At 44.4% G+C, this 27,722-nt stretch overlaps 1 protein-coding gene across 2 annotated transcripts in view; it reads left to right on the top strand.

Moving 5' to 3' along the window:
• The window catches only part of BCHE (butyrylcholinesterase), a 636,843-nt gene extending 611,223 nt beyond the window's left edge, over window positions 1–25,620 (top strand). For both annotated transcript variants that reach the window (XM_069618487.1, XM_069618488.1), the window contains one exon: window positions 24,532–25,620. In XM_069618487.1, the coding sequence (XP_069474588.1) occupies window positions 24,532–24,656 (125 nt within the window). In that variant the 3' untranslated portion in view covers window positions 24,657–25,620. The remainder of the gene's footprint in view (window positions 1–24,531) is intronic.
• Window positions 25,621–27,722: the final 2,102 nt, after the last annotated feature.

Genomic DNA, 27,722 nt, shown 5'->3' with positions numbered 1-27,722 from the left:
ATTATTGATTACCTTGTTCCAGGAGTGACAGGAAGACAGCTGTGAGGTTAACGGGGGTAGATTGCAAGTGTATTTTGGACTTAAAGAATGTATGAAGAACTTACCAGTAGTTCGAAGAGATCGGTGACGTCACCAGTAGGGCTTTCATAGGATATCCCGAGCACAAGGCATTTTTCTTTCTGAGAGTGGTGGGGAAGAGAACTGTGGTAAGGGAGTGTAAACGGAGATAAACGGTAATGAGTTGATCGGGGAAAGGCGAAACGGGGGACATGGCTGCGCACGGAGAACGCCGGCCACGGCAAGTGTAGAAGAAGGAGGAGGAGCAAATGAAAATAGGACGACTGTATAAGTACATCACAAGGGGTACGCAGCCGCAGGGGGCTACGTGCGCCTCGGCCGCAGGGGGCCGTAAGGGTGTTGTGTAAAGGAAGAAAGAAAGAAGAAAATATACAAATGAAAATACTATATTTTAATAATTTTCCTTAGCGGACTATCGCAAGTCCCCAAACTTACGGGGCCAGGTAAAGGTATAAGGCTGTGTATTGTAAGTGTTAGTAAGATAATAGCTACCAAATAGGGGAAGGATAACAAGTGAAGCGCTACTATGTCATACGGGACAGGATCGGGAGGGTGGGCGAACACCCTCACTACCCCACTACAACACATATGTACAACACTGTCACCCCATAGGGAGAAACTGATCAAGTATAGCATAGAATGGACACAGGGGACGGACAACAAAATGATAACACCATGGCCACCTAATGGTAGCTTCGATCCATATACCCAACATTCACTATTAATCCATCTGCATAATACATACAAAGGGAAGAAGTTGACACACCACGTGGAGGTGTTTAACTTATGGAGGATGTTCCAAGGGTCCCGACCAGGACCAAATGGAATGTTCACTGTGGGGGAAATACCGGAAGAAAAAGAGATTAAGGAGGAAGGAGAGAATGGGAAAAAGGGGAGTGAAGACCCAAAGAACACGGGGAACGGACAAGAGGGAGGAGAAAAGAATAATAACTCAAAAGAAAATGAAATAAAAAAGGAACAGAGCAATGATATACCCCTAGCAAAGGTAGTGAAAACAGAGGGAGGGGGGTTGTACCCTTTAAGAGAATTAGGAGAAATAGAAAGAGGACAGTTAAGGGCGGCTGAGGGGTACTCGAACCCGGCATACAGCCCGCCACCATATGTGGCTCATAGGAAGATGCCAGCAGGGGAGGGGAGGACTGGAGAAGAACAAACTGTGGAAATAGGACATGCTGAGTGGGTAGCTGCGCAGATACTATTAAAATTACGAGGTTCATTAACAGGAGAAGAGAAGGAGGTAGTAAGGAAAATAGAGGAGGATAATACCAGGGAGAGTGGAATGAGAGGGGAAGAGCTGTTACGACAAAAGGAAGAGATTTTGGAGGAACGACTAGCAGAGTTAAGGGATGAGCAGAATGAACTGATCAAACAGCTCGAGAGGGAGGAAAGAGAGAGAGCGAGGGAAAGGAAAGAAGGTAAGAACGAATTGGAAAAAATAAGGGAACGAACTGAGGAGCAAAGGAGAGAAGCTGAAAGGGTAAAAGCAGCAGCATAAAGGGTATCAAGAGCAGTGCTACGAGAGAGGAAAAGGGAAGAAGAAGAGAAAGAAAAAGAAATGGCAATGTGGAAGAAGAGATTACTATCAGAAACGACTAAGAAATACGAAGAAGGGAGGGTGATAGAGAGTATATTAGAAAGGGAGAGGGTGAAATGGGAAAGGAAGAAAGAGGATGAAAGGATATTGGAAAAGGTGAGTAGTGAAGTAATGGAGGAATTAAAAAGGAAAAGGGAGGAAATTGGTAGAGAGATGGGGGAGAGAAATGAAGGGGAAAGAGAAGATAGGAGAAGGGAGAGTGAAGTAAGGGGGTATGTATATAGAGACACAGAAGTAGCAACAACATCAGCGCAAAGGGGAGCGGTTGGTAAAGGAGAAAAGGGAGAACCGGACCTAATAGACTTAAAAACAGTAACAATCAAGGGGAAAAAGACAGAGTGGGGCCTGCCGTTTATGAATGACTTTTGTAGTGAGGAAGAAGAAGGAATGGAGAAGGAAGGAAGAAACAGTGAAAGGGCAAGCCTAGATAAACTATACACCACCCGGACCAATACAGACTCACCATGGATCTGTAGGAGAAAGGATGAACTGGAGAGAAGTGAGGAGGAAGAGCAAGGAATAGCGGAAAGACAGACACATGAAGCCACACCGTCACCATCACACCCTCTCCCATCCCACCCTACATGCTCAACCACCTCACGCTCATTACGTACAATCAAACTTGCGCCCTTCACAAACGAACTGACACCCTATGCAGGTCGGCTTAGAGACCTCCCTAGACGCAGGCAGGAAGGACGAATACACACGCCCACATTAAATACAGGAAATGATGGAAGAAGGGGAAAAGATGGAGAAGAAAGAGTTACGAGCAGGGGAAATACGGACGAAATTGACGATGTAGGAGAGAGGGAAGAAGAGGAGGGGTATGAGGACTCGATTTTATGGAACCCAAGGGGTAAAACGAGACACAACTTAATGCCACTTCTGGAGAGGGGAGGGGTTAGACCACAGTACGTCCCTTGGAAGCATACAGACAAAGAAAATATAAAGTGCAGGCTCCGATCATTAAGTGGAGGTGCGGGTAAATGGATATATGAAATGGAAAAACACACCGCAGGACAGAAACTGGCAGTGGGAGATGTAAAGGGCCTTCTAATATCGATATTAGGGGATGCAGCGGATGACATTTGGAAGAGAGCGGGATTCCCTGGGGTAACAATAGCAAACACATCGAACGATGGGGCACCATTCGCAAACTGCAGACATGCACTATTGCAGGCACGGAGGGTACAGTACCCAGACACATCAGACATAGGAGCAATTACCTCACGCAAGATGCGTGAAAACGAAGATCCTGTTGATTATATCCAGGAAATCCAAGAGAAGTGGCGCATGGAAACTAGAGAACAATGGGACAAAACACCAGCAATATTTTATCATATACTAGTACAAGGGCTCCCAGAAGGAGTTCAGAAACAACTGAAGAAAGTAGTGGGAATGGAAGCAAAAGCATGGCCAGAAATACAACTGACAATAGTGCATCATTGCAGGACATGGCAAGGAAAAATGAAACAAAAGGAAGAGGACAGGAAAACGGAAGAGGCTAAACTAGTACAGAAAAAACGTACGAAATACTAAATGCAAGGGGCACTAATAACTACACCTACAACAATGACCCAAAGCCCCACACAAGTAGTGGCTGCACAAGATCCCTCCCAAATACCACCCTCACAGACTATAACACAACAGGTGCCGCCACTCCAACCATACACGACCAACATGGGAGGAGGATACTCAATGCCAGGAGCTGGGTATTATAATTACAACAGGGGAAGAGGAGGAATTATGAGAGGGAGAGGATAAGGATACAACACACAACAGCAGGTGGGAGGACTTACAAATTCCTACCCCACCGGGCAACCAGTATACCAGGACAACACAGGAAGCTTTCCATGGCAGAGTAGGGAACCACCGGTGTGTTGGAGTTGTGGATTAGTAGGGCACATGTCACGCACGTGTAGAGTAAGACCAGGAACACCATCATGGAGCGAACAGGGACAACCAAGGCCCACACAGGAACAGCAGGGCATACAGCAACAGCAGGCGTTGCAACAGGGAAATGAACAGCAACAACTAATAACACAACAACAGCCACAGACATATTCACTGCCACAACAACAGGTAGCGATAACACAACAACCCCAAGCACAACAAACACAACTGGGTAGGGTGACGGTCCTGGGACACAACCCTTACACGGGAAATGGTCAATCGTTGTACCCTCAATAGGACAGCCCACAGGCCTTGGTGTGTCCCATCCTGTCGGTAACACCTAATAGTGCGGAGGAACCACGCATAGAGGTAACGATAGGTGACAAAAAATTATCATTCCTTGTTGACACCGGGGCGACCCGGTCTTGCATAAGGGAAGATAAATTTAAGATGTCGGGCGAAGCCATGAACACCCAAGGATTCTCTGGGTCTAGAGGGTTGGTTCCTTTTACTGATAACATTCCCTTATCTATAGGAGATTATGACATGTCAGTCCCACTGTTATATTATAGTGCCTCACCAGTAAATATACTGGGGAGAGACATCATGAACAGGTTGAATATGACAGATTATGCAAGCATACTGCGGACAGACAGCGATTAGGGCTGAGCCAGTAGATGGCGAACTCTTCCAGTACGGAACAGACATGGCATTTGCATGGATGCCAGGGATAGAGGGAAAGATCTGGAGGAGGCCAGCAGCCTATTTGTTCAGACCAGAAACACCAGTCAATGAACCAGAAGGAAAGGTGGTTCCAGTGGACATTGAGAGCATTATAGCAACAGCTGATTACATTGCTGTACATTAGACAAGAGAAGGAAGAGCATGGAGGGCAGTGATAGCACTAGCAGAAGGATGTAGACTCAACCAGGTGTCGGATGAGGAGCTGTTCTCAGAAGAAAAGGAGGAAGGTGAAATGGTGTTTATGATGAGTGTGGAAATATGGCTAAGAGTGGCGTACAAACAAGTGGCACAGAAAATTGCAATGGCACTTGAGGCACCCACATCCACCCCAGTTCCCTTCTTTGAGGAGGATATGACAAAAGTACCCACATCATTATGGACTACTAGCCCCTATGACGTGGGGTGCATAAAAAGTATAGGGGGAGTAAGGATAAAATTGAAAAAAGGTGCAATACTCCCCAGAGTGAAACAGTACCCACTATCAAAAGAGGCAGATGAGGGCATATATGAAACCATAACGGCCCTTATAGATAATGGCATATTGGTCCCCTCAGAATCACCATGTAACACGGCTGTATACCCAGTGCGCAAGGCTAGAGGGGGGTCTTGGCGCTTCATACAGGATCTCAGGCCCTTGAACAATATAGTAGAAGCAGAATACACCATAGCCGCAAACCCGGCCACAATATTGTGTGGCATTCCAGCAGAAGCATCACGATTTACAGTGATCGACCTTAAAAATGCTTTTTTCTCAATACCATTGCACCCAGACTCACAAGATCTGACAAGCTTCACTTACAGAAACACAAAGTGGAAACACACCAGATTGCCACAAGGGTACTGCGAATCACCCTCAATCTTCAACAGAGTAATACAGATGGATTTGGGTAACATTGAAGTGGAAAGCACAGTGTTGCAGTATGTCGACGACATAATAATTTGCAGTACAAATGAAAGAACATGCAGAGAGGACTCATTAAAGATGCTGACAATATTGGCTGAAAATGGTTACAAGGTAGACATGGAAAAGTTACAGTACTGTCAAGAACAGGTACTTTACATTGGTCAGCTCATATCCCAACATGGAAGAAAGATTGCACCACAAAGAGCACAGGCCATTTCAAAAACGCCAGTGCCACAAACAGTGAGAGAAATGCAGTAGTTCCTGGGTCTGTGCAACTACTGTAGAGCATGGGTATTTGATTACAGCTCATACATAGGACCCCTGATTGAGGCGTTAAAGGAAGCTAATAAAGGGGAGAAAAAGTTGGGGTGGACAATGGAAATGAAAGAGGCTTTTGATGAACTGAAAGATGCGATATCAACTGCTCCGGTACTGGCAACCCCAGACTATGAGTGACAATTCTTTATATTTTCACATTGCGACTCAGCAGTAATGAAAGCAGTGTTGGCTCAAAAAACAAGCATGGGCTACAAACCAGTAGCATTTTACAGCGGCCACTTAGATCCTGTGATGTTAGGTCATTTCCCTTGCAAACAAGGTCTCGCCGCAGCTGCTTTTGCGGTAGAGAAAGCATCAGCAATCACCATGGGGTGCCCAACTACACTGTTTGTGGAACATGCACTATTTGCAATATTGAATAAACCTAAGTCCACCCTAACCACGCAAAGGGCATCAGGTTATGAGATCATCTTATCCAGAGCTGAACTATCAATTGTTAGATGTAGCACGGTCAACCCTGCAAGGTTCCTAGCAGAAGTAATTGAGGAAGGAGATTATGCCCACGATTGTACGCAAATAACTGAAATGTACTCATGTACTAGAAAGATTGAAGAGAACGCACTAGAGGGAGGTGAGCTCCTGTTCATTGATGGGTCATCAACTATCGACCAAAGGGATGGTATAAGGAAGACTGGGGCAGCAGTGGTAAAAATGATGGAGGTACCGGTGTGTGTGGCAATGAAATGTGTACAACTACCACAGCATTATTCCGCTCAAGCAGCAGAATTAATTGCACTAATCTTGGCGTTGAAGGAAAGCTTTGACAAACGAGTGACCATATATTCCGACAGCGCATATGTTACGTCCACTGTCCACTCAGGGCTGTCGAAATGGAGAAGAAGAGGGTTTAGGAGAGCTGATGGCACTCCAGTGCAACATGCCCTCCTATTGGCTGAACTAATTGAAGCAATAAATGACCCCCAAGAATTAGCTTTGGTCAAATGCACCGCACACACCAATGGTGAAGACCACATTTCAAAAGGGAATGCAGCAGCAGACGCACATGCGAAGTATGCTGCATATTTTGGTGAGATATGGAACCCCCCAGAGTCAAAGAGAGGGAGAGGGAGCGGAATGGCTAAGGAGATGTTGATAAGAGAAGGGTACACCCATCTCCCAGCCACACAGATAATGGAGCTACAAGCGGCTGCACCAATGGCAGAAAAAGAAATATGGGTAAAAAGAGGATGCACAATGTCACCAACTGACGCACTATGGCGCCAGGGTGACACTGGAAAGATTGTAATACCACTAGCACTATTGGACACCGCCCTGAGCCAACTACACCACCCAGCACACACAGGCAAGGAAGTAATTGCAGCACGAATTAGGGAAGACTGGTTCTGCCCCGAGTTAAATTCTCATGTGTCAAATTTTATCAGCAATTGTCTCACATGTCAACAGTTTACGGCCGGTCACACTCTGAAGGTGATAAGAGTTTCTATACCCCGGCCAGAGGCACCCTTCCGACATCTCCATATTGACTATGTTGATATGATCAACGTATGTCAAGGAAATAGGTATATGATTGTAGTAGTATGCCCATTCTCGAGGTGGATTGAAGCAGGGCCCTGTTCACACCCAGATGCATTCAGAGCAGCTAAATTCCTAGTGAGGGAGGTCTTCCCCAGGTGGGGAGTGTGCGAGGTACTGCAGTCAGATAATGGCCCACATTTCGCAAATGAAATGTTCCAGCACATCACATCCTTACTGAACATCAAGCATAAATTTGCATGTGCATACCACCCACAGGCCAACGGTGTATGTGAACGCCTGAATGGCCTATTAAAGGAGGCAATTGCAAAAATACAGCAAACAACAAAGAAGAGTTGGTTGTATTGCCTTCCACTAGCCCTATTTGAGCTAAGGAATAGACCAGGTTCCGACCACCACCTCACCCCTCACGAGGTGGTTACCGGACGTCAAATGCGCCTTCCCCTAACGCCAACATCAAGAGCATTTACCGACCACGAGAGTACTGCAAATGTCCTTGGTGATGAAATGTACCAATATGTGTCTTCTTTGATTACTAGTGTAGAGTTTGTGTCTCAACAGCTCGAGCGCACGCGGGGCGGGTCTAACAGCGATCAACAAGAAGACGCGGATAAAGAATTGGAAAAGGAAAGACTGTGCAAAGTTTCTAAAGGTGACCACGTACTACTTCGCAATTTCAACAGAAAGTGGAACAGCCCACGCTTCACTGGCCCCCATCTGGTAGAGGAGGTATCAACGAGAGCAGTAAAGCTACAGGACAAACGTGCCTGGAACCACCTACACGACGTAAAGATCTACAAACTCCAGACCCGCCCCAGCGACACCGACAGGGCCACTGGAAGAACAACAACAGCGTCACCAACGGAGGAAGTGACTTCTACCACAACTAACGGCCTAAGTGTCCCCATACCCTGCCACCCCTCAGATTCCCCAGAGACAACTACTAGAAAAGAAAGGGGTGATCCCCATACCGCCCACCCCATGGTTACACGATTAAAGAGTAAAGAGACTTCCGCCAGTTGAGCCCCAAACCCTCTGCCCATTGACCCCCTACCCACTGTAGTAATAACTGAACTGAAGGACATTGTCTTGCACATATACACATGTAAACACGTGAATGTTCTCTTTTTTTTTCTCTCGTACATGCAGGTGCAGCGTATTATTGTACTACTAAGAAAGTAGATAACTAACCAATTCACTGCCCAGGAGTAGATGGTACCCTCAGACGATAATTACCTGGAAGAATTGTCACACCAATTTGTATATGAAATAAAAAGGCCAACGTACCTGAAAAGAAGGAGGGTACGTGTCTATTACACAGCATTCCTCTTGGCCATAGAACATTCAATGCCCCACCTCCAACCATACTTGCCTGCCCTAAGAGATAGATCGCTTAGATTGGCGTGGGAACAGCTCTTCGCCTGGGCACTGAATGACTACTTGATAGGGAGAGCTTAAAAACGACAACTAACACTAATAACAAGCATATTAAGAATTTTCAGGCGGGCAATTGTAACGTCGCAAGAATAAGCTGCCGGACTGCAGCAAGGCAAGAGCAAAATGCCGGTGAAATTAGCATCTGTAATAAAATTGATAGAGATTTTAATGATCACCGGGTTCTTGGCTGCCTCTGTATGGCAGTACAGCTATGCTATCAATATTATTGCTGTACCCAAACCTAGTACACCCCCACCCCAAGCTGCAACAGGTGCTACGTCAGGTGGTACTAGTAAAATCCCACACAAGGAAAATAGAGTTAAACGCAGCACATACTCAGATAATAAAGGTATTGACAACTACATACAAGATTCAGCACACATCTCAAACAACATATGGTACCAACACATGACCCGCATAGGTAAGCAGACAACAGAAGACAGCTGCTACGTTTGCTCATTAATCCCATACGCCAGGAGCGCTTCTCGAACATTTGTTGCCACGGAGATAGATGAAAAAATAGCACGATGTATAATATACCTGGCACTGTTCCAGACGAAAGGAAGATTTCAAGGGACAGTGGTGCAACTGGTGTGGAAAACACGAGATCCATATCCATATGAAAACAACTTCCTCAAGACTTATTTGAGTTACCACAAGAGAAGTTTACATGCTGAAGGATTCAGATACATAACAAGTGGTCCTGAAAAAGGAGAAACAAAGAAAGTAACACTACAGTACCTACCATGTGATTGGTACGCGACTGAAGTCCCTGGTAAAAACGGATGTTGGGAAAGACCACTGGTGATAATAACAGGGAAGGTGTACGTGAACAACAAATGGGACATAGGAGTGGTTGGCAGCAACATGGTAACAAGAGAAAATATTTCAACTATTAATGGACACAACCATAGATGTTGGATGACTCGGGTCAAGTACGTACCCATGCTCACGTGGATGGAGAAGGATGAAGACCCAATAACAATACTGCCGCTAACTGCGCCTAAGGTATGCTACGAACATAAAGGGGAGGTGGACGTAGGATACAACACCAACTGTGAAAGCGTGATGGAGTTACCTGAGGGGGGAGCAGGAACAGCAGTAGTAATGGACCATTACTGGGCCTGTGGAAAAAAGGCATACCACACACTGCCCCCTCTGTGGAATGGTATATGCACAATGGTGCACGTTAATGTACCATCACTAGTGGTACCCCAGAAACATGTCAATATGGCGAACTTCCCCAAAATGGATGAAGGGAACAAAAGGAAAAAGAGATCTGTACAACCTCAGAAGGGGCCAGAGAGCAAAACCGACGGCAATAATACTGTCCTGAATAGAAAGAAAAGACAAGGAGAACCTCTGACAGGAAATTACCTATGGGGAAGGTCGGAAACAGCACTCACTTCAATTCCACCAGACCATGGACTATTCAGCAGAGCAGCAATGTTCTTCTCCTCGATAATACATCCAGGACTACAGGCTTACGCAAACGCAAAATGGCTCCAGATAACTCGATGGGAACTAATGATTACTATTAATTCTACGGTAAATGGATTCAACGCAATAAAAGAGGAACTGCGAGCTGTGAGGATGGTAGCACTTCAGAACAGATATGTACTGGACCTCCTCACAGCAATGGAAGGAGGAGTTTGCTCTAAGATAGGACAATCATGCTGCACATTCATCCCTGCCAACGATGCTGACAATGGTACACTGACAGAAGCAGTTTTACAATTGGCCCAGATGCACTCAAAAATGATGGATGAAAGTAAAGGTGTGAAAAAGGATGAGAGCTGTTTTTCAATATTATGGTCATGGATGCCATCTTGGCTGTCAGATGGACTGAAGATTATAGTTGGATGTACTATTTTGGCTGGAGCTACACTGATCATAATATGATTTTGGAAGGCTCGGAAGGCACGCACCACAGACGAGATGATCGAAATGGTTGGTATGCACCTCTTGATGCCAACAGATGACGGCCAACACACAGGCACAATCATAAAAGAGAGAGAGAAGTTGTGCAACCAGATCATCACCAACCACCTGGACCCACCATCTGTGAAGCTCGAAAACCCAAGAAACCCAAGGAGCTACATAGGGAAATGGGTATACTGCACTCCTGGAGGAACCTGTGCATATATGTATTGGTCATTTGAAGACCATGTTAACCACTATGGACATTTGGGAGGAATAACTAAAATATGGAGAGTAAGAGGAGATAAAGAAAAGGATATGTTTGTGGTCGACAAGTCGACCAGAGGGGGGACTGAAGTGGGAGAATGGAAGAACAGGCTCCCGCCCTTCCCCTCTCGCGCTTGGCCTAGAGGATCACGGCCTAAACACCCGCCACGAGAGGAGTTTGCCTATCTACCAGACGACCAAATACCCTGGTACAGGAACATACGGATGTGCCCACCTACCTGCCCAGCAGCCCGCCCTGTCCATGCCGACACCTGCGGAATGGATCAACTCGACTAAACCCACACGTCGTTAGAGATGCCATGACGACCTAGCCAACGGTCAGCACACCTGTGCAAACATGCACACCGGACACTCCCACACCAATCCACACGAAGAACATACTCAGTGCTATGACGTAGGCGACAGACATTCCCACGGACGTGCATCTTTATTATTTTCCACATAGGCTCTCAAAATGCAGAAACGCAAGAAGCATAATGTACTTATCTAAAAAGGCTTGCTCACGCTTCTTCTAAGAACCATGTACCATAATGAAGAATATAACGGAGACACGATACTGAGGATAGAACAATATGATACCGTAACCTAAATCGCTCTGCATTAAACGGTTCCACCTATGCACCAGGCCCAAGTAGGCCGCAAGCAAAAGCTTCCATGAACATTGAATGAGCAAGAGCTCGGTTGCTGACCCTGCAGAATGAGCCCGGTGAAAGAACACCGCCAAGGGCACGATGTTGCAATCTCGCACGCCGCAAGCCGACGCCAAGGTCGCACCTGCAAGATAAACCAGGCACACAGTGGGAAAAACAATATTAATTGTGCTGAATTTTGCCTCAAACACGGTCCCACCTCACGTGACAAAGCCAAACCTGACAGGATGCCAAGCCCAGGAGGAAGGAGACGCCTGAATCCCACGTTTCAAGACACAGGCAGATACAATTAAAAGACTCATTGGACATCTGCAGCAGTGGGAGTAGTCGACCTCCCAACATATGAATAAATCCTCACATTGTTTACACCTACCCATAGTAAAACATTGTTGCAAATGACAGGTGCACCGCGAGCTGGGAACAGCGATAGTCTCAGACTGGGAGGCTCGCGAGCAGACCAATCAGAACATGGGGCTCTTATCACTGACGCCATTAACATTGACCAATCCTCAGAGGTCTTCATGTAACAATTTTCATGTATCAGATTGAAGGGACAGCCCAAGTATACCACCTGACTAACCCTCAACCACTAACACCGTTCTCTATATGTATGCTATACTAACCCTACCACTCTAACCAATCCAGAGTGGAAATAGGTTTTTGCTAAACTTTCTAAGGTGACGCAAGTAGCGCGTCATACTAAGGTAAAAAGGGCCTGCGAGCCCCACGATTGTGTGTGTGTCAGGACGGACGCGTACGATCCTTGACCCATCCCTGCCGTTTTGTCTAATAAACAGCAGAGTCACCTTGCTTCTTGTGTGTGTCTCATACTCTATCTCTTTTGGGATATACGGGAGGAGTTGGGGCCTCCCTGCCCGGAAGTCTACGGACAGCCCGGCCGACCCCGGCAGAATTTTCCCCCGACAACAGCTGGATACCTTTTTTAACTGGTTGATACCTCAGGATTGCAAGCAGCTAAATAGTTTAAGGAGTTAAGTTTTTGAAATCCTAAATATGTAATGCTTCCTATCTATTTGGTAGGCTGCATAAAAAATATAAAATAAACTAATCACATTTATAACATTGATCTCAAATTGTCTGCTATCTACTTAGACACCAGATGTGCATGTTCAGACTATAATGTTTGACTCTCTTTTCTTTTTATCACATATATGTCAAATATTGTGTAACATTATTCGTAAATTGCATTTATGCAGAATGTATCTGCAATGTGAACAAGACATTTCATGATATTTTGATTAATAACCATTCCAAGATGTAAATGCACATTGTGTTTTCCTTCATGGATAATCAAGGACAATGAACAAAATATGTAAAACTCCATAATTGAAAAAAACAAGCATTGGCAATACCAACAGTTTGTGCTTTTGTAGCATCTAATAGCAGTGCCTGCAAAATGTCTAATCCTTCATTCATATGGGCAATCAATGGGTGGGCAAATAACCAAACACCTACGAGCGCTGTGTCGTCTCCAAAAGACGGTACTCACACAATCCGAAGAGATGTAACAAAATGCACCAAAATGGAATTGCACGCAACTTCAAGTAATCAGTTTTGGACTCTGCTTATCTGCAAGATAAGCTAGCAACAAAAAGAGCAGTTGCCGTTGTGCCTGCAGGAAAAACAGAGTTTTCAGCTCTGCACTACTAAAAAGAAAGAAAATATCCCAAAACATGATTGTCCTAATTCTGGTCAGTCACACTTTGAGGAAATCCTGATTCCACCTCAATGGCATTCAAACATGTGACCTAAAGATTGCATTCTGTGCTCAGTCACCAGAATATGCTCAACCCAGCCATCCATCCGAGCTAGCAAAGATAACATGATTCCCTCACCTCTAATCTGCCTCTGTCCCACACTTCCTTTGCCTCCACTCTAGCACTTCACCCATCATGGCACATCCTAAGCGGAGCTGGCCGTACTGCCTACCTGCACTTAGAAATGTCCAATGCTGGTTGCCCTTAATCTATGTATGTCTACTTATCAGGGTGCAGTCATGGAGAAGCAGCAAAGGTGCAGAGATAGTGTGGGCATTCCTGTCCTGGTGCTAAGTGGGTTGTACATGATCCTAAAATGCTGGCTAAGCCTCCATATTTCAAGTGATGCCTGCTGACTGGAACATAAGCAAACCTGATGAGATCCCCAGTGTTCTCCAGACAAGGAGAAAACACAATGCATGTAGCACCGGCTTTAGGAGTGTCCCTTCCAGGAAAGTGCTACACCAGAGACTATTGCTGCACAAGCAAGCCAATATGATTGGAGGGTGGGGGCAGGGCATTTAGAGATGTGCAAGTCCCACTGCAGTTTGTTAGTGCAGGTAACAGGCATAAAGCCTAGCTTCATCAAAGAATGTCCAAGTAACCACCTTTGGTTGACCCGAACATACTTTCTGGGATGTGAGCCCACACACATACTGGCATTCTGTTCTACTGTTCTTTGGAGGGTATTGGAAGAGAGTTCAAGACTCCTTCAGGTGAAACCACAGCAAGAGTTCAACCTCATGTCTTTGTCAGGGTCTCAGAGTCACCTGGTTGGGGAGGGCACACTTTGCTAATCTGGTGGCGAGTGGGAAGATTGCATTTCAATCAAAGAGGTTACTAATCAATGATACATTAAATCAACCGTACTTGCAAACATGTCCCAGGGGCTGCCCTGCCATATCTGCAATACTCACCAGCAGCACCATGTATCTCGGTTATGTGGGCTTTGCGCTTCAGAACAGGTGAAAAGCCACCCTAGCTGACAGACTCACTAGCTGAGAAAAGGGTAGCCGCCCAGCAAGGTCAGCATATCTTAAGCAAGTGGAATATTTAAATGACAGTTCACAAGCTGTAAGAAGGCCCTTCAACAAGAAGTTAATTTATTCTGGAAGTATTGACATTGATTTTCTCATTGAAAAACATATTTTCAAATAATGCCCATAATGTTTACTAACAGATAACTTTGCCACACAGTTTTGTTTTTGTGTGATTAATGTTTACTAACAGATAGCATTGCCACACTGTTTTGTTTTTGTGTGTCTTTACGACTTGACTGAAAAGCTGCATAAAGCATAAAGCATAGAAGATTATTTTAGGTTGACATCATTGTGCATTCATACACTTGTATTTTTCCATTCCATATAGGAGAAACAAAGTTATTGTCATACTATTTTTGGTGCACCTATGTATTTATATATTTGTCATTTCAGTTTACAATGTGATTTGTGTACAAAAATCCACAAACACACAGAGCACAGTGCTCAGAATCTGTGAGCAAAGTCCTCTGTGTGTTCGCAGGATTGAGCTCGCATTTTAGATTTCTAGCTCCTCACTGCCATCATGTACCAGGTTGCCAGCAGTGGGGATCTAGAAATCCTGAATGCGCGCAAAATTCTGTGAACACACAGAGGACAGCGCTCACGTCAGAGAGGATCTCAGGGCTAAAGGCCCCAAAATCCTCTTTGATGTGAGCATTGTGGGGTTTCATGTCTTATTGCAAGTTTCTTATTTGAACACTTTACAGTTGGTTTAAAAGCAGTGGGTAAGGAAAACAACGGAACGGGTGTGCATTGAAGGACAAAAATAAAGGTGGGGTGAGCCAGACAATTTATGTTTGAAGCCAAACACAACCAGTCAAATTGCAGGATCATGCGGGGCAAGGAAATGGAATGCAGAAAGGACAGAAATAATTGCTGCTGTCAAAAGTATTGTAAATGACTTCAGCTAATTAAAAAATATTATACTCACGTAATGCAATGTATCATTTTATTTGGAAGCTGCATGGTTTCTTTCCTATTCAAAGATGGCTGCTAGTTTCGGCTTGTTTCCAGAGAACTTCCTTAGAGATAGTCATCCAAGATGGCTGCCTCCATGGAAGAACTCAAAGAGCTCAAATGGTTCTGAGATGGGCAGGAATGGGTTGGATTACCCAATCGGAATTAGCATGGCTAGGGGCAGGGAGTCGGAGGGATTCTATAACCTAACAACTGTTTATCCCTCCTCAAATGTCATCTCCATTGGAAAAGCATCACATACCCTCTTTCAAAGCCCATATTTGAAGCTTTTATGTTAAAGCTCTTATTTGAAACCAACAGTTTTGATGCAAAGGTAGTGCTTTCAGCGCCACCTAATAGCCCACACTAATGATGCTGTGATGCCGAAAGAAGAATCACTTCTTGTTGGCCTACATACACAGAACTAATGGATCACTTCCATGATAATAACCTTTTGTTTTGGCATTGAGAAAAACACCAGACAGAAGTTAATCTTGTGTCTGGCTGTTACACCAGAACACAATGTTTAACAGGAATTTTTACTCTCACACCAAAATATTGGTCCACAAATTTCTGTGCCGTATTCCACATATCCCACTTAGTTATATACATTGGCCTAACATACACACGTGAAATACACCTAGAATGTCAATTGTTTGTCTACACAAATCTATAAATATTGATAAGAGTACTTTCGGGTTTGCTATTAAATGTATCCTTACACTTTTGCAGATTTGTGCTTCGAACTGAGAAAGCCGACCATAAACCTTGGAATTACCCATTTTGATGGTCTTGTATTAAGTTATCTCCCCAGGCCTGCGTTCAACCCCATAGATATTTACCATGATGTGGGTAACTCTCAGGGCCTTTCCAAATGAACTCATCCTGTATTTGCCTGCCATGGCCAAACAGCCATTACACACATGTTCATAGAAATATGCGGGGACATAAATATAACCACTTTTAGTTAATGTAAAGAAATGTTCACAACGTTTGAAATTCCATAAGTAGTAGTTTATCCCAACCAGGACATGAATGGCCAAAGTTTTAGTTTGCTGGATCTTTGCAAGGCTCACGCCCTATTTCCATTCAATTGCAACTATCATTACAATTGGGATACTGGGCCTAATGTTGCAGTTTTTCAAATTGTAATCATGTTCTTAGTGCTAGCCTATGGGATCTATATTTCTCTTGAGTTCTGCCAGTTTCCATGCCTCCAGACTATTGCTCCGTTTGCTGGAGGGAAACGGATTTGGGTTCATGGGATTCCGATGCTAGGTACAGCAACAGTGAATTTCAACAGATGCAGAGGAAAGCAGGAGGGCTGCAAAAGAAGAAAGCAAAGAAAACATTTCAAAAAGGGACTGTGGTGTCGGGGAGCATTAGGACTAGTCCAGTCCAGATGGGTCAATGGTTCCAGTAGTGGGGCGCAGAACATATATCAGTGATTGCAGCAGGTAAGCAACTGCAAGTCTACCAGGAATCAACGTTCTTTTTTAACAACAGCTGTATTAGAATTGTTATCTTTAAGTGTACTTAATGCCAGAACTGCTACTCTGTTTAGTTAACAGTGATAGTGTCTTCAAATCTGAGACTTGATTTCAATGCAGGTTCGGACACTGAAGCCCTCCGAGTTCAGGGAGTAATTAGTGCAGATAATGCAGGGTCTCTGTCGCATCCCAAGTCTACAATATCTCCAAACACCAGCAGGGTTTCACTGTCAGGCCTGGTCTATCATGTGCTGCAAACCCAGTGGAGTGTCCACACAGTCCCAGCTCACTAGAGGCACCCTCCTATTGCAGGAACTCATCACAGCATTGAGCAATGTAAAGTGTGGCAGCATACCTTCTCTCTCATTATGGGAGATTTGCAGCTGAGGTTGGAACTCGGCTTCCAATCCTAGGGATGCATCCATTCCAACATTTCGGCGCCACACAATCACTGTGAACCTCCATATTTAAACTTTCTGTTGTCGGATTTTTTGTTGGGAAACTCATTTCCTGTCAACACACCTTAGATCTGTTTTTACTAATTTCATCTGAATGGAATCTGAGATGACTGAGAAACAGGAATCTACCAGAAAATGCCCTTATAATGCTATATACATTTCAAGCATCTGGCCCATGCACAATGTGCTTACTTACCTACCTGCTGACAAAGATGTCAACTCCCTGAATGTCACCAGGGGTAACACACAGACGTCGAAGTGGGCGGGAGCGGTCAGGAGCGGTGCTCCTATACTTTTTATTTTTAAGTGTCACTGATCCTATACTTTTATTTTAAAAAGAAACCGTTCTGGAACGCTTTAGCTTTAAAATAAAAGTGTAGGAAGAAGTTGAAGCGTGCACTTCAGTGCACTGCAGTGAACATTCACTTAAATAAAAGGTGTGTTTTTTGGGGGTTTGGATTATGATAGGGAGAGGGCGCAGCAATGGGGTTTGTGGAGAGTGGGGGCAGACGACCGGGGAACATAGTTCCACTACTTCTTTTCGTACACTTCGACCACTGGATTGCCTCACACATAGGCTGATATGGTTGGACTGTGGTGCCTCATTCTTGATTGTAAAAGGCTGTTATGTAGAGTCATACCTGTTTTACTGGCTATACAAAATTATATTTACATATTTGGGTACCAAACACAGCCAGCCATGTGAGTGTGTGCACACAATAGAAACCACAGCATTGTGTGCACTCTCTTTCTAAAAGGCTTGGTGAGTCTGAGGGGCACATTAATCATAGGTCCACCACAGTTGTGGTGCCATGCAAAATCAAGTAACAGGTCAGAGAAATACAAACATGACAATGACATGGTTGCGTCTCATCTTTCTCTGCACCCTGTCCTGCATCCATGGAATGCTGTGAGTGACTGACATGGAATGCTTCGAGTGAGAATGTTTGTTCTTCATGGTTCTGTGAACGTCAGTTGAGAAGATGGGTTGACTGAGAGAGGATGCCAGTGGATGTCTGTCCAAGTTACTTACCTTATCTGGCCTAAATGTATTCCTGTACCCTGTACCTGGAGCTGGAACTTAGTGAAGATGTTCCTATTCCTACCCTGGTGTCACTGTCATCTTTGGCCACAAACCCAACTTATCATGATGAGGATGCTGGCTGTGCTGGGGGGACAGCACCTGGACAGAAGATGGACATCCACCATCCCTAGACCAAGTAAAGATCCTCTCTCCGGTAGGAACACTGCAAGGTGCAGTGGGGTCAGTGATGTCAGTTATGTGAGGAGATAGTGACAGGGCCTAAGGCCAGTGAGCTTGCCATCAGGCAAACAGAGGGATTACCTGGGCTAAGGGCCAGCAATTTTGCAAGGAGCAAAGAGGAAGATTTTGCCTGGGCTGAGGGCCAGCAAGTTTGCCAGTCTACAAACGGAGGGATTGCCTGGGCTAAGGGCCAGCATATTTGCCAGTGGGCAGACAGTCACTTTGCTGGGAGGGTCAATGTCCAGCGAGAAGCTCAGAGGATGATAGCGAGCCAGGTCTGCAGAGGGCAGACCCAGTTATCAGTGCTTAGGGCAGCCAAAGTACTTTTGGAACATTAACTTGGAAATCCCCATTTTCGTGACACTTGCTGAGCGAGTGCGAATGCTGCTTACTAGCATACAGTGGAGATCTGGCAGCTGGTGGGGGCATCACGTTGCGGGAGCATAAAGAGGGTTGGTTCCTGTTTGTCAATTTCTTTCTGTGCTGGCAAGTGTGCAGTTGGCTGGTGTGATGGGACATGTGCATTTGCAGCAGGGGGGACTGTTGATGCTGGGAGCTCTGGTCTGCTCAGAGTGTCACCCATTCTGATGATGTCAGGAAGAATGCCTGGGGAGATGGTGATCGTTTTTCTGCTGTGGAGGTCAATAGTCTGTGTGTTCAACATTCAATAATGGAACCGTGGGTGAGGAAGAAAAGAACGCTGCAATGTTCAGAGATGCTACAACATGATGTCCATTTGTTTGTCAGTCCTTTCGTCTTATGCTCCGCTGTGATGGTATGGAGAGGGTGTGTTCAGCTGTCGGGTTTATCGTTGCCCATGTCTGTGTGTGGGACATAAAGTATCGTGAGCGGAAGTGACGCGAACTGGAGGGTCACAATGAGAGAAGGTCGTGGACTGCAGCATATTTCCGTTCAGCACTCAACAATGTCAACTAGGAATTTCAGGGGAGTGAGAGTTGAACAGCTTGGAGCAGTTCTGTGTATGTGGTATCCTGCAAGTGCAGCAAGTGGAGGAAGTGGGAGATAGGTATCCTTGAGAGGCACCATTATTCATAGCAAAGAGGGGGCGTATGCTCACAAGATTATGTATTTTCAAATTCTGCAGGGATCTAGCCGACCCCTCCATAGTCTCCTCGTCCCCTTCTCCTTCCAAGCCCCTCTGCAATGCACTGGCCTCACACTTTGCCATCAAAACTCAGGCCATTCTGACCACCCATTCTACACTCGTTCAACACCCATCCCACTCCACCTCCCCCCTCTTTCCCCTCATTCTCTCCTGTCACACCTATAGAATTCACAATAGTTGTCCGCTCCATGAAGGTCTCTTCTAAACAGGTCTGCCCTTGCTCATCCAGAACCATCAAGGATAACATTGTCTCCCTTGCCCCTGCTCTCATTGATTTCTGCAATCTCTCCTTGATCACTGGATCTTTCCCCTCCTCCCTTAAGCACTCCCTTGTGCATCCACTTCTGAAAAAACCCTCCTCTGACCCTAACTGCCCTGCCAGCTATCTGCCAATCTCCACCCCTCCCCTTTTTGGGGAAGCTACTTGAGAAGCTGGCTTTGCCCCAACTTAACTCTCACACTGAACTTGTTGGAGACCTCCACAACCATCAATATGAATTCCAAGCATCCAGAGTCACGGAAACTGCTCCTCTGAACACATGTGAAGAACTGCTCGCATCTCTGGACTTCAACTCCCCTGCTGTCCTTATCCTTCTCGATCTCTCCTATGAATTTGACACAGTTAACCATTCCACCCTCATACAAAGTCTCCACGATACAATTGGTATCTCAGGACGGGCACTGGATTGGCTGTCCTCTTTCCTCACTAAACACCCTTCCCAAGTCATCCTGGTCCCCTTCTCCTCTCCTTCTTCCAACTCCACCTGTGGTGTCCCTCTGGACTCTATACTCTCCCCCTGGCTCTTTAACATCTACCTTGCGGTCCTTGCACACCTCATCTCTTTCTCCTCCAACTTCCAGTGACATGCAGATGACACACAGCTCTTCTTCAGACTCCCTGCTGACCCTCTTGTACCCTCCATCATCCCTGACTACCTATCTGCCATCCAGTCTTGGTGTGCCTACAGTGATCTCTGCCTCAATGCCTGTAAAACTGGGATCCTTCCCATTGGCCCTTCTCCTTGAGCTCTCCCCCTATGCTTGCAACTGAAGCAAGAAACCTTGGAGTCACCTTCGACGCCTTGCTTTCCTTCCTCCCTCACACTCAGGACATTGCCAAGAAGTCCAACTATCAGCTTTTCCTTCTCAAAGGAATTCTATCTTTTCTCACTTTCCCCCAGAGGCTCAATGTGACTCAAGCCCTAGTTCTCTCTAGACGTGACTACTGTAACAGCCTCCTCCTAAACATTCCTTCTTTCACTGTGCGACCTCTTCAGCTTATCCAGAATAGAGCAGCAATATCTATCCCTGGCCTTAAACCCAGGGACCGTATCTCTACTGCACTAAAAAGTCTTCACATGTTCCCGGTTGCGAGAAGGGGAAACCTACTATGCCATGTGAGTATTCAAAACATGCAAGTGCAGAAAGGGAGAGGGAAGAGGGGTTAGGTGATGGGCAGTCCAAGCCCGTCGGTAATCCATGGACAAAGTGCTAGAATGTTTTGTTCTGCATGCCCTAGGCCACGAGAGGTGTGAGTCTCCACAGCAGAGGGTATGCAGATGCAAAGTGCTGTGGAAAGACAGGAGCTGAGAAGAATTGGTGTTGGAGGTCAAAGCCCCAAAGATGCATAAGGGTTAAGGACACCGATTCAGCAACTGTGAGATTAGCAAAGGAGAAAAGGAGGGGAGGAGGAGGAAACAAGGAAATCTAAAGGAGCCCGAGAGCCCCAAATGGGAAAGCAGATTTAGGCAGAAACAACGCAGCATTTAGCATTTCCCATTTGGGGCTCTCTGGCTCCCCACGGGGTGCTTGGAGTGCTCTCTTAGTGGGTGTCGATTACCGGGTTACTTGGAGTACCCTGTTCTTTTGGAAGGACCCACATTCTATGAGGGCAGTCCGTGTGTTGCAAGTGGATTGGCTGATGTGGTACTTGGAGTCTGAGTAGTGTGCTGCATTGTTTGGTGCGAATGTCATGATGAGGCGTGTGAGTGCTGGTGTCAGTGTAATCTTTGGCCAGGAACCCAACTCCACAGGCCTCTTGCCAGAGTCACCATTTAGTAGCTTTGACCTCACAGTTCTGTCTATATAAATTGCCCATGTAAACTAACACGATATGCAGATCTATCTGGAGAGAGATAAACTTCCTGATGCATTTGAAAGGATAGACTGGTGTATGCAAGATATGAAAAAATGGATGGCTTGCAACCAGTTGCAGCTTAACACAGCCAAAACAGAAGTAATACTATTTGGATCAGAGAAAAAAATAAACAGAGAGGAAGGAACAAACATAATTCCACAGATTCTAGGTGTAAACATCCCGTTTTCAAGGAGAGTGAAAAATCTCGGGTGTATCTGGCAAGAAAATCTGGCCAGCGAAGCTCAGCTAGGGGCAAAGGTAAAAGCAGTGTACTACTCCCTGCATTTGCTTAGGAATGTACTCCCTTTTTAACACCTCAAGAACATCCAGTGGTTGTGGGAGCTCTGGTAAACTCCCATCAAGACTACTGTAATAGTCTTATGACAGGGATTCCAGTGAAACAAATGTCAAGACTACAGAAGGCCAAGACGCGGCAGTTAGGCTAACTGCCCATCTGGGTAAAAGAGACCATGTTTCCACATCCCGGAAAGCATTCCACTGGCTGATTGTGGAGGATCGCATCAAATTTTAGGTGGCATGTCTTGTGTACAAGTGTTATAACAAACTCGCACCCAGATACCTGAATACGAGAATCCGCCAGTATTACCCAACCAGAGACCTCCGATCAGGAGACAAACTCTTGGTATACGTCCCCCGGACAAAACACACTTCTAAAGGTGACAGGAGGTTCTCTGTGTTGGTCCTAAATTGTGGAACCAGCTGCCAATTGGTATACGTTCATGCACTATATTGACAAGGGTCAGAAAATAATTAAAAACCTTCCTATTTAAATAAATCTAAGTATTCAGGGCAATTATAGGCCATCACAGCAAAATATTCAACATTTTGTGAACACCTGCGCCCAAATGCAGTTTTCTGCCTGGCACGCGTAAGAAATTACTCAAATCAAATCAAATACCAAAATAGGCATAGTCATAAATCCGTATGTCAATAGGCAAGTCATAAATTCAGCCCTACTCCTTGCATGTCCTTTTTAAAATGTGTGCGGTATCTTACTCATGAGCAAATTACTAGTTTTTCCAGAACTGAGTGGGACCTATTCCCGAAAAATGTCTTTGTGAATCAGTCACCTAACCCTTCTGACAGCCTCATTAAGCTATGTGGCGACTTTTAATACAACTCATTGCAATTGCCCTTCAAGGGCTTAGCAAGTCTCAAGGTGAGAACTACCTTGAAATTCATAGAAAGAAATGCAAAAGATATTTTGAATAGTGCGCGCTGGAAAATAGTGCTTAGCAACAGCATTGAATAATATTGAGATAATGGTTTAAAAAGCACAGCCTGATTCCACACGATAGGGTTCGCAGGAGAAAGAGCCCAACTGCTACTGCAACAGTTCAATAGGGCTTTTCCATACAGAGTCTGAGGGTTCACTTCCTGCAACAGCGAAGGGCACCACAACCCAGTCGGATTCCAGGGTTCGACCACTCTATTATTGCTGTATGCTGATAAACTGCAGTGATCGCTGCCATGAGCAAGTGTGCATGGCAGCGATTAGCAAGGGCAGCCGTAATGGAAAACATCATAGTCCTGGTGCTTTCACAAATTGCGCCTGCCTTTTCCTAGTACAGGAAATGCAAGCATAGGACACCGAAATCAAGCTGCTTCACGAGGAACAGAATACAGATTATGGTGTTGCCCGTTTAAGAATGTGTGTCATGACTTTGTCATGACCACCTGCCATTAAAGGGAACATCAGCCAGCACGTGCCCTAGAACGGCAGCAGGCTCCATGAATGGCACTTCTGCCTCTTGTCTCATTTATTGGGCCTGAACGCTGATGCCGTGTAATCATGGCCCTGCTACCCTGGCCAGCAGGCTGACGATCCGTGACCATGGTATGGCAGCAACCGCTGATCTGGGTGCTCCCAGATCAGCATAACCTGGCAGCCCCAGGCCACTGTCAAGCTCTGTGACCACAGCCCAGCTGCGAGCCCAGGACGCCCCTCAGCCGGGTGACCACAGCAACTGTAGTTGTATGCTGGGTACACCCAGCAACCATCGGGCTGGCCTGTGTGCCCGTTTGCAACAACAGTAACTGAAGCATATTTTGGGTGCCACGAGCATTGATGAGGATGGCCTATGTGCCCATGGAAGGCTCCACACAAAACACAAATCCCCATGGAAACCTATGTGGGATTCCACAGGAAGGGCGGCAAGGCCACGTGGAATCTCCATTTTGTCGTTTCTGCCTGGTGTGCTGTGCCGTGTGGAAAATCTCAGCAGTCCACACTAAAATGGATCAGACGCAAAAGTCATTGGTATGCGGGTATTAAGGAATGTTATTTTTTCATGGTACTCTAGCTTAAATAGTTTGACAATGAGGCACACAGTGTTTGATGTAACCACTGTTATCATGTAATTTAACTTGAGAAGTATCGTTGGAATGGTTGGATTGGGAAACTGCATGGGTTTCGTGCACACCGCTGATCCAAAGCATGCCATACAACATGTTCAATGTTGATCATTTAATTTATTATCAATGCATTTGGCTCAATTGGTTTTCTGATTTAGGGCCAAGCTATTACACAGAATAGAATGCTCTTGATTGTTTGGAGTGCCTATTATGTGCTTTGAGCTTTTAAGCATGACCCTGATGTTATGAGGCAGACACTTAAGCTGCTAAATGAAAATCATGCGCTCACGTTTGAGTCCACCAGACAGCAAGCTATGCAGAGCTGAAATCATCTGCATCGATCGCTCTGAGTGGCTGATGCAGGTCTTAAGCATTCGCATCATGCTGAAGAGGCTGAACGTTTCTCTGATGCCATCCCCCCACCATTACAAAAGTGACATGTATTGTTAGAGCTGAGTACCATGCAGTTTGTATAACAAATATTGAAGGCAAAGAATGCTTGGTTTGTGCACTAATCGACAAAACACGCACTCTGTTTTACAGGGAATCTTGACGACGCACAGCGACAATGGAAAGCAGAATTCCATCGCTGGAACAATTACATGGTGGACTGGAAAAATCAATTTTATGATTACAGCAGCAAGAAGGAAAACTGTGCAGGTCACTAATTAATAGCTTTAACCTTTCCAGCATGTCCACATTTTTGTCGATTGGGGCAAAGTACAGGTAGTTATCTTACATGTCGAATCATGAAGAATGCTTTGTTGATCCGAATGAATATCAGGCAAATGGCATTGCATCTGCGGATGCTAGACATGGTTTCTTACAGACTCGCTCTACAAGCAACGTGCTGCTTCACCACCCATTATATCCCGAAACGTGTTATTGTTATGGACATTACAATCGAATCCTGGTTACCAGTTGTAGTTAAAATGGACCGTCAATGGGTGTCTTTTCACTTGCAATGTCAAACAATTAAAGTATTTTTTGTATATGTCATGTTCAGAATAGTGTTTAAAGTGGCACACGTGTAAAATCGTAATACCGTTTCAAAGTTGATATAATACATGATTTAATTCAAATCAGTTGCTGGTATGTTGATAAACATCAGATCATAAAAAAGCATGAAATATGTGTTCTCTATGTTAAATAACAGTATCCCTAAATGCAGTACTGCATCATGTATTGTTAATGTACACTTCCAATTACGTTATCTTGCAATCCAATGATTGTACCATGACACACTCAAACATGCACTTTTTATACAGCATTAAAATCATGTTATGATGTTTGTAATATGTGTTGAGCTGTGTAAGGCAGTCATGTAAAGGGATCAGCCCACACTTTAGTTTGTTTAATATGTTTTAGTTGATATCATTTAACACAGTCCTACCTCATATCCGTCACCACCACAAACACCTTGTTTTTCTCCTCTGCATCGTTTCATCATTATCTGTCAAATATGATTCACCTTCTTGCTTACCCAGAAAATGTGTTCTTTTCTTTGAATGAACTTCACACACCTATGACCTGATTAAACGCTGTTTCACAGATATTTCTAATAGAATGTGATAGCTGGAATCATCATGAATACACTAAATAAATTACTAAATAAAATGTTCATGAAAAGCAGGTCAATTGAGTTCTTAACGCTCTGTTCAGTAGTCTGTGATCATGTGTCTCAGTGGATACAGGCTTAAGTCCCTTTCATAAAATAAAAAAATCTAGTCATGTGTGCAGGACCAGGAAATGATACAGACAGTTGGAAATAAAAACGACTCTGTGATTCAAGCAAGATTTCAAATACAAAACAACAGAGTAAATTCCAAAAACATAAAGAAGGGAATCTCGACTATCCATGTTTAAATACTGAACATATCATTGGGAGAATATTTAGACTGCTAAGGGTTTACAATGCATGGATTCAATGTAGAAAAGAATAATGATGATGTTATGTTTGGTGGGTAAATGCCGCTGGCGTGTCAAGTTTTGTGTAAACTGTAAACTAGGAGTCACAACTCACCTATGTCATCCTTCCAAAGTATGCCACAATATTGGGATGGAAATTATAAACACGTGTTACTTAATGCAAAATCAGTCAGGAAGTCTGCATAACACGTTTGATATAAACCACGATGCTTGTTATTCAGAAAAATAAACCTGAACAATTATAAGGGAATGACAATGGTATGTAAACACCCATGGGTTGTACATTGTAAGTGAGTTGACTATCTCAATGTGCTTTTCAGAAGACTGTCCTCCACACAAAATAGGAAATGTGACATAGAATTATGAGCACGTAGAACACATTAGACCAACGTGTGTACACATTAGTTTCCCTTTTGAAACATGTATAGAAATGCATCTTACAACGATGACCTACCATGAATGGATATTTTGAAGGCTTATGTTCTAACACTGTGCGGCGTCTCATGGCATCATTGGAAACTCACAGGACCAACTATCGATGTAGTACCGCCTGAAAACATCTTAGTATGGTGCAAACACGGTTGTGAAATACGTTTTGCATTATTTATGTTTGGCTTTACCTGACCCATGTTGTTCATTGTTCAGTTATCATGAGATATTTTCTGTCAGTAGAGCTTTCCACCATTGTTCTGTAAATGGTAACAGAATACGGACAATACAGTGAGCCATTCTCCACAACAGTCAGACATTCCTTTTGTCGAAATGTGTGAAGGCGTTCATAACTTCTGATTTACAGGATGTTGTTTCCCTTGAGCAGTTCATTTAAATTGATCAAAATATGGATAGTAGCATAGGGGGGCAACAAATAGGCAAAACATTGTTCACACAGCATTTGTTTTAAGGTTGATTGACTTAATTCGCTTTGTTATTCTATAAATATATTGAATATTATGTGTTCATACTATATTCCAACTTTGCCATGCATACCGTTAATGAGTCAAATGCAGAATAACACATGTGGCAAATGCAGGAGAATTAGAAATACCTCCAAATCACAGCTTTGCATAGATTTAGCATCACATTAGGATAAAAGATACAGACGATTTTACAAAGTCCTTTGCACCTACGCACTTTTAACCAGCACAATATACTAACATAACATGTGTCAAAACGTATTGAAATCCTAGAGAAAACAAACGCACTGTAATGTAACATTAAATATGTTGTGAAATGTACTGATTCGAAATACTTGGAGAATGCTTATGGTGTCCTTGTGGGACACAAATGTCTTGTTCTTCAATTCAATGTGTTTTCCAAACTCTCATAGCACTGCACATATTTAGAGGCAACTGATATCATCTGGATAGAGTGTAAGTAGAATACACGGAAGACGATGGGACATCAAGTGGACAGGCTCCTTACTTTTGTACAAGGATAACTGAGCCATACACCTGCCCTTTGCAATTCCTCAACCATTGTTACATCATTAGAAACTCTGTTGGGCCTAAGTCCCTTCATCTGCCCCAAAGGAAGTACTAAAGAATAGACCATTGATATGGCCATGAATATGCCTAGCGGTGAATCAGTTTGCAGTGTTGTGATACACAACTTAATTCACTCATTAATTCACAAATGCAAACAAAAGAAAATGCCTTTTTTAATTTACTCACATGCTTTGCTCCTATGCTGCTCAATACAACTGCTCTAAAAACTCAATGCAAAGGTGCCTGTTGGGTACATTGATGCTTTCAAACACCCATCAACATTAATGTAATGCACACAAGAAAGAATCCTTGGAATTTTTA

This window comes from Ambystoma mexicanum, chromosome 10, assembly GCF_040938575.1.
Source record: "Ambystoma mexicanum isolate Mex_15411 chromosome 10, UKY_AmexF1_1, whole genome shotgun sequence".
NCBI lineage: Eukaryota > Metazoa > Chordata > Amphibia > Caudata > Ambystomatidae > Ambystoma > Ambystoma mexicanum.
This window is presented reverse-complemented; position numbering and strand designations above follow the sequence as displayed.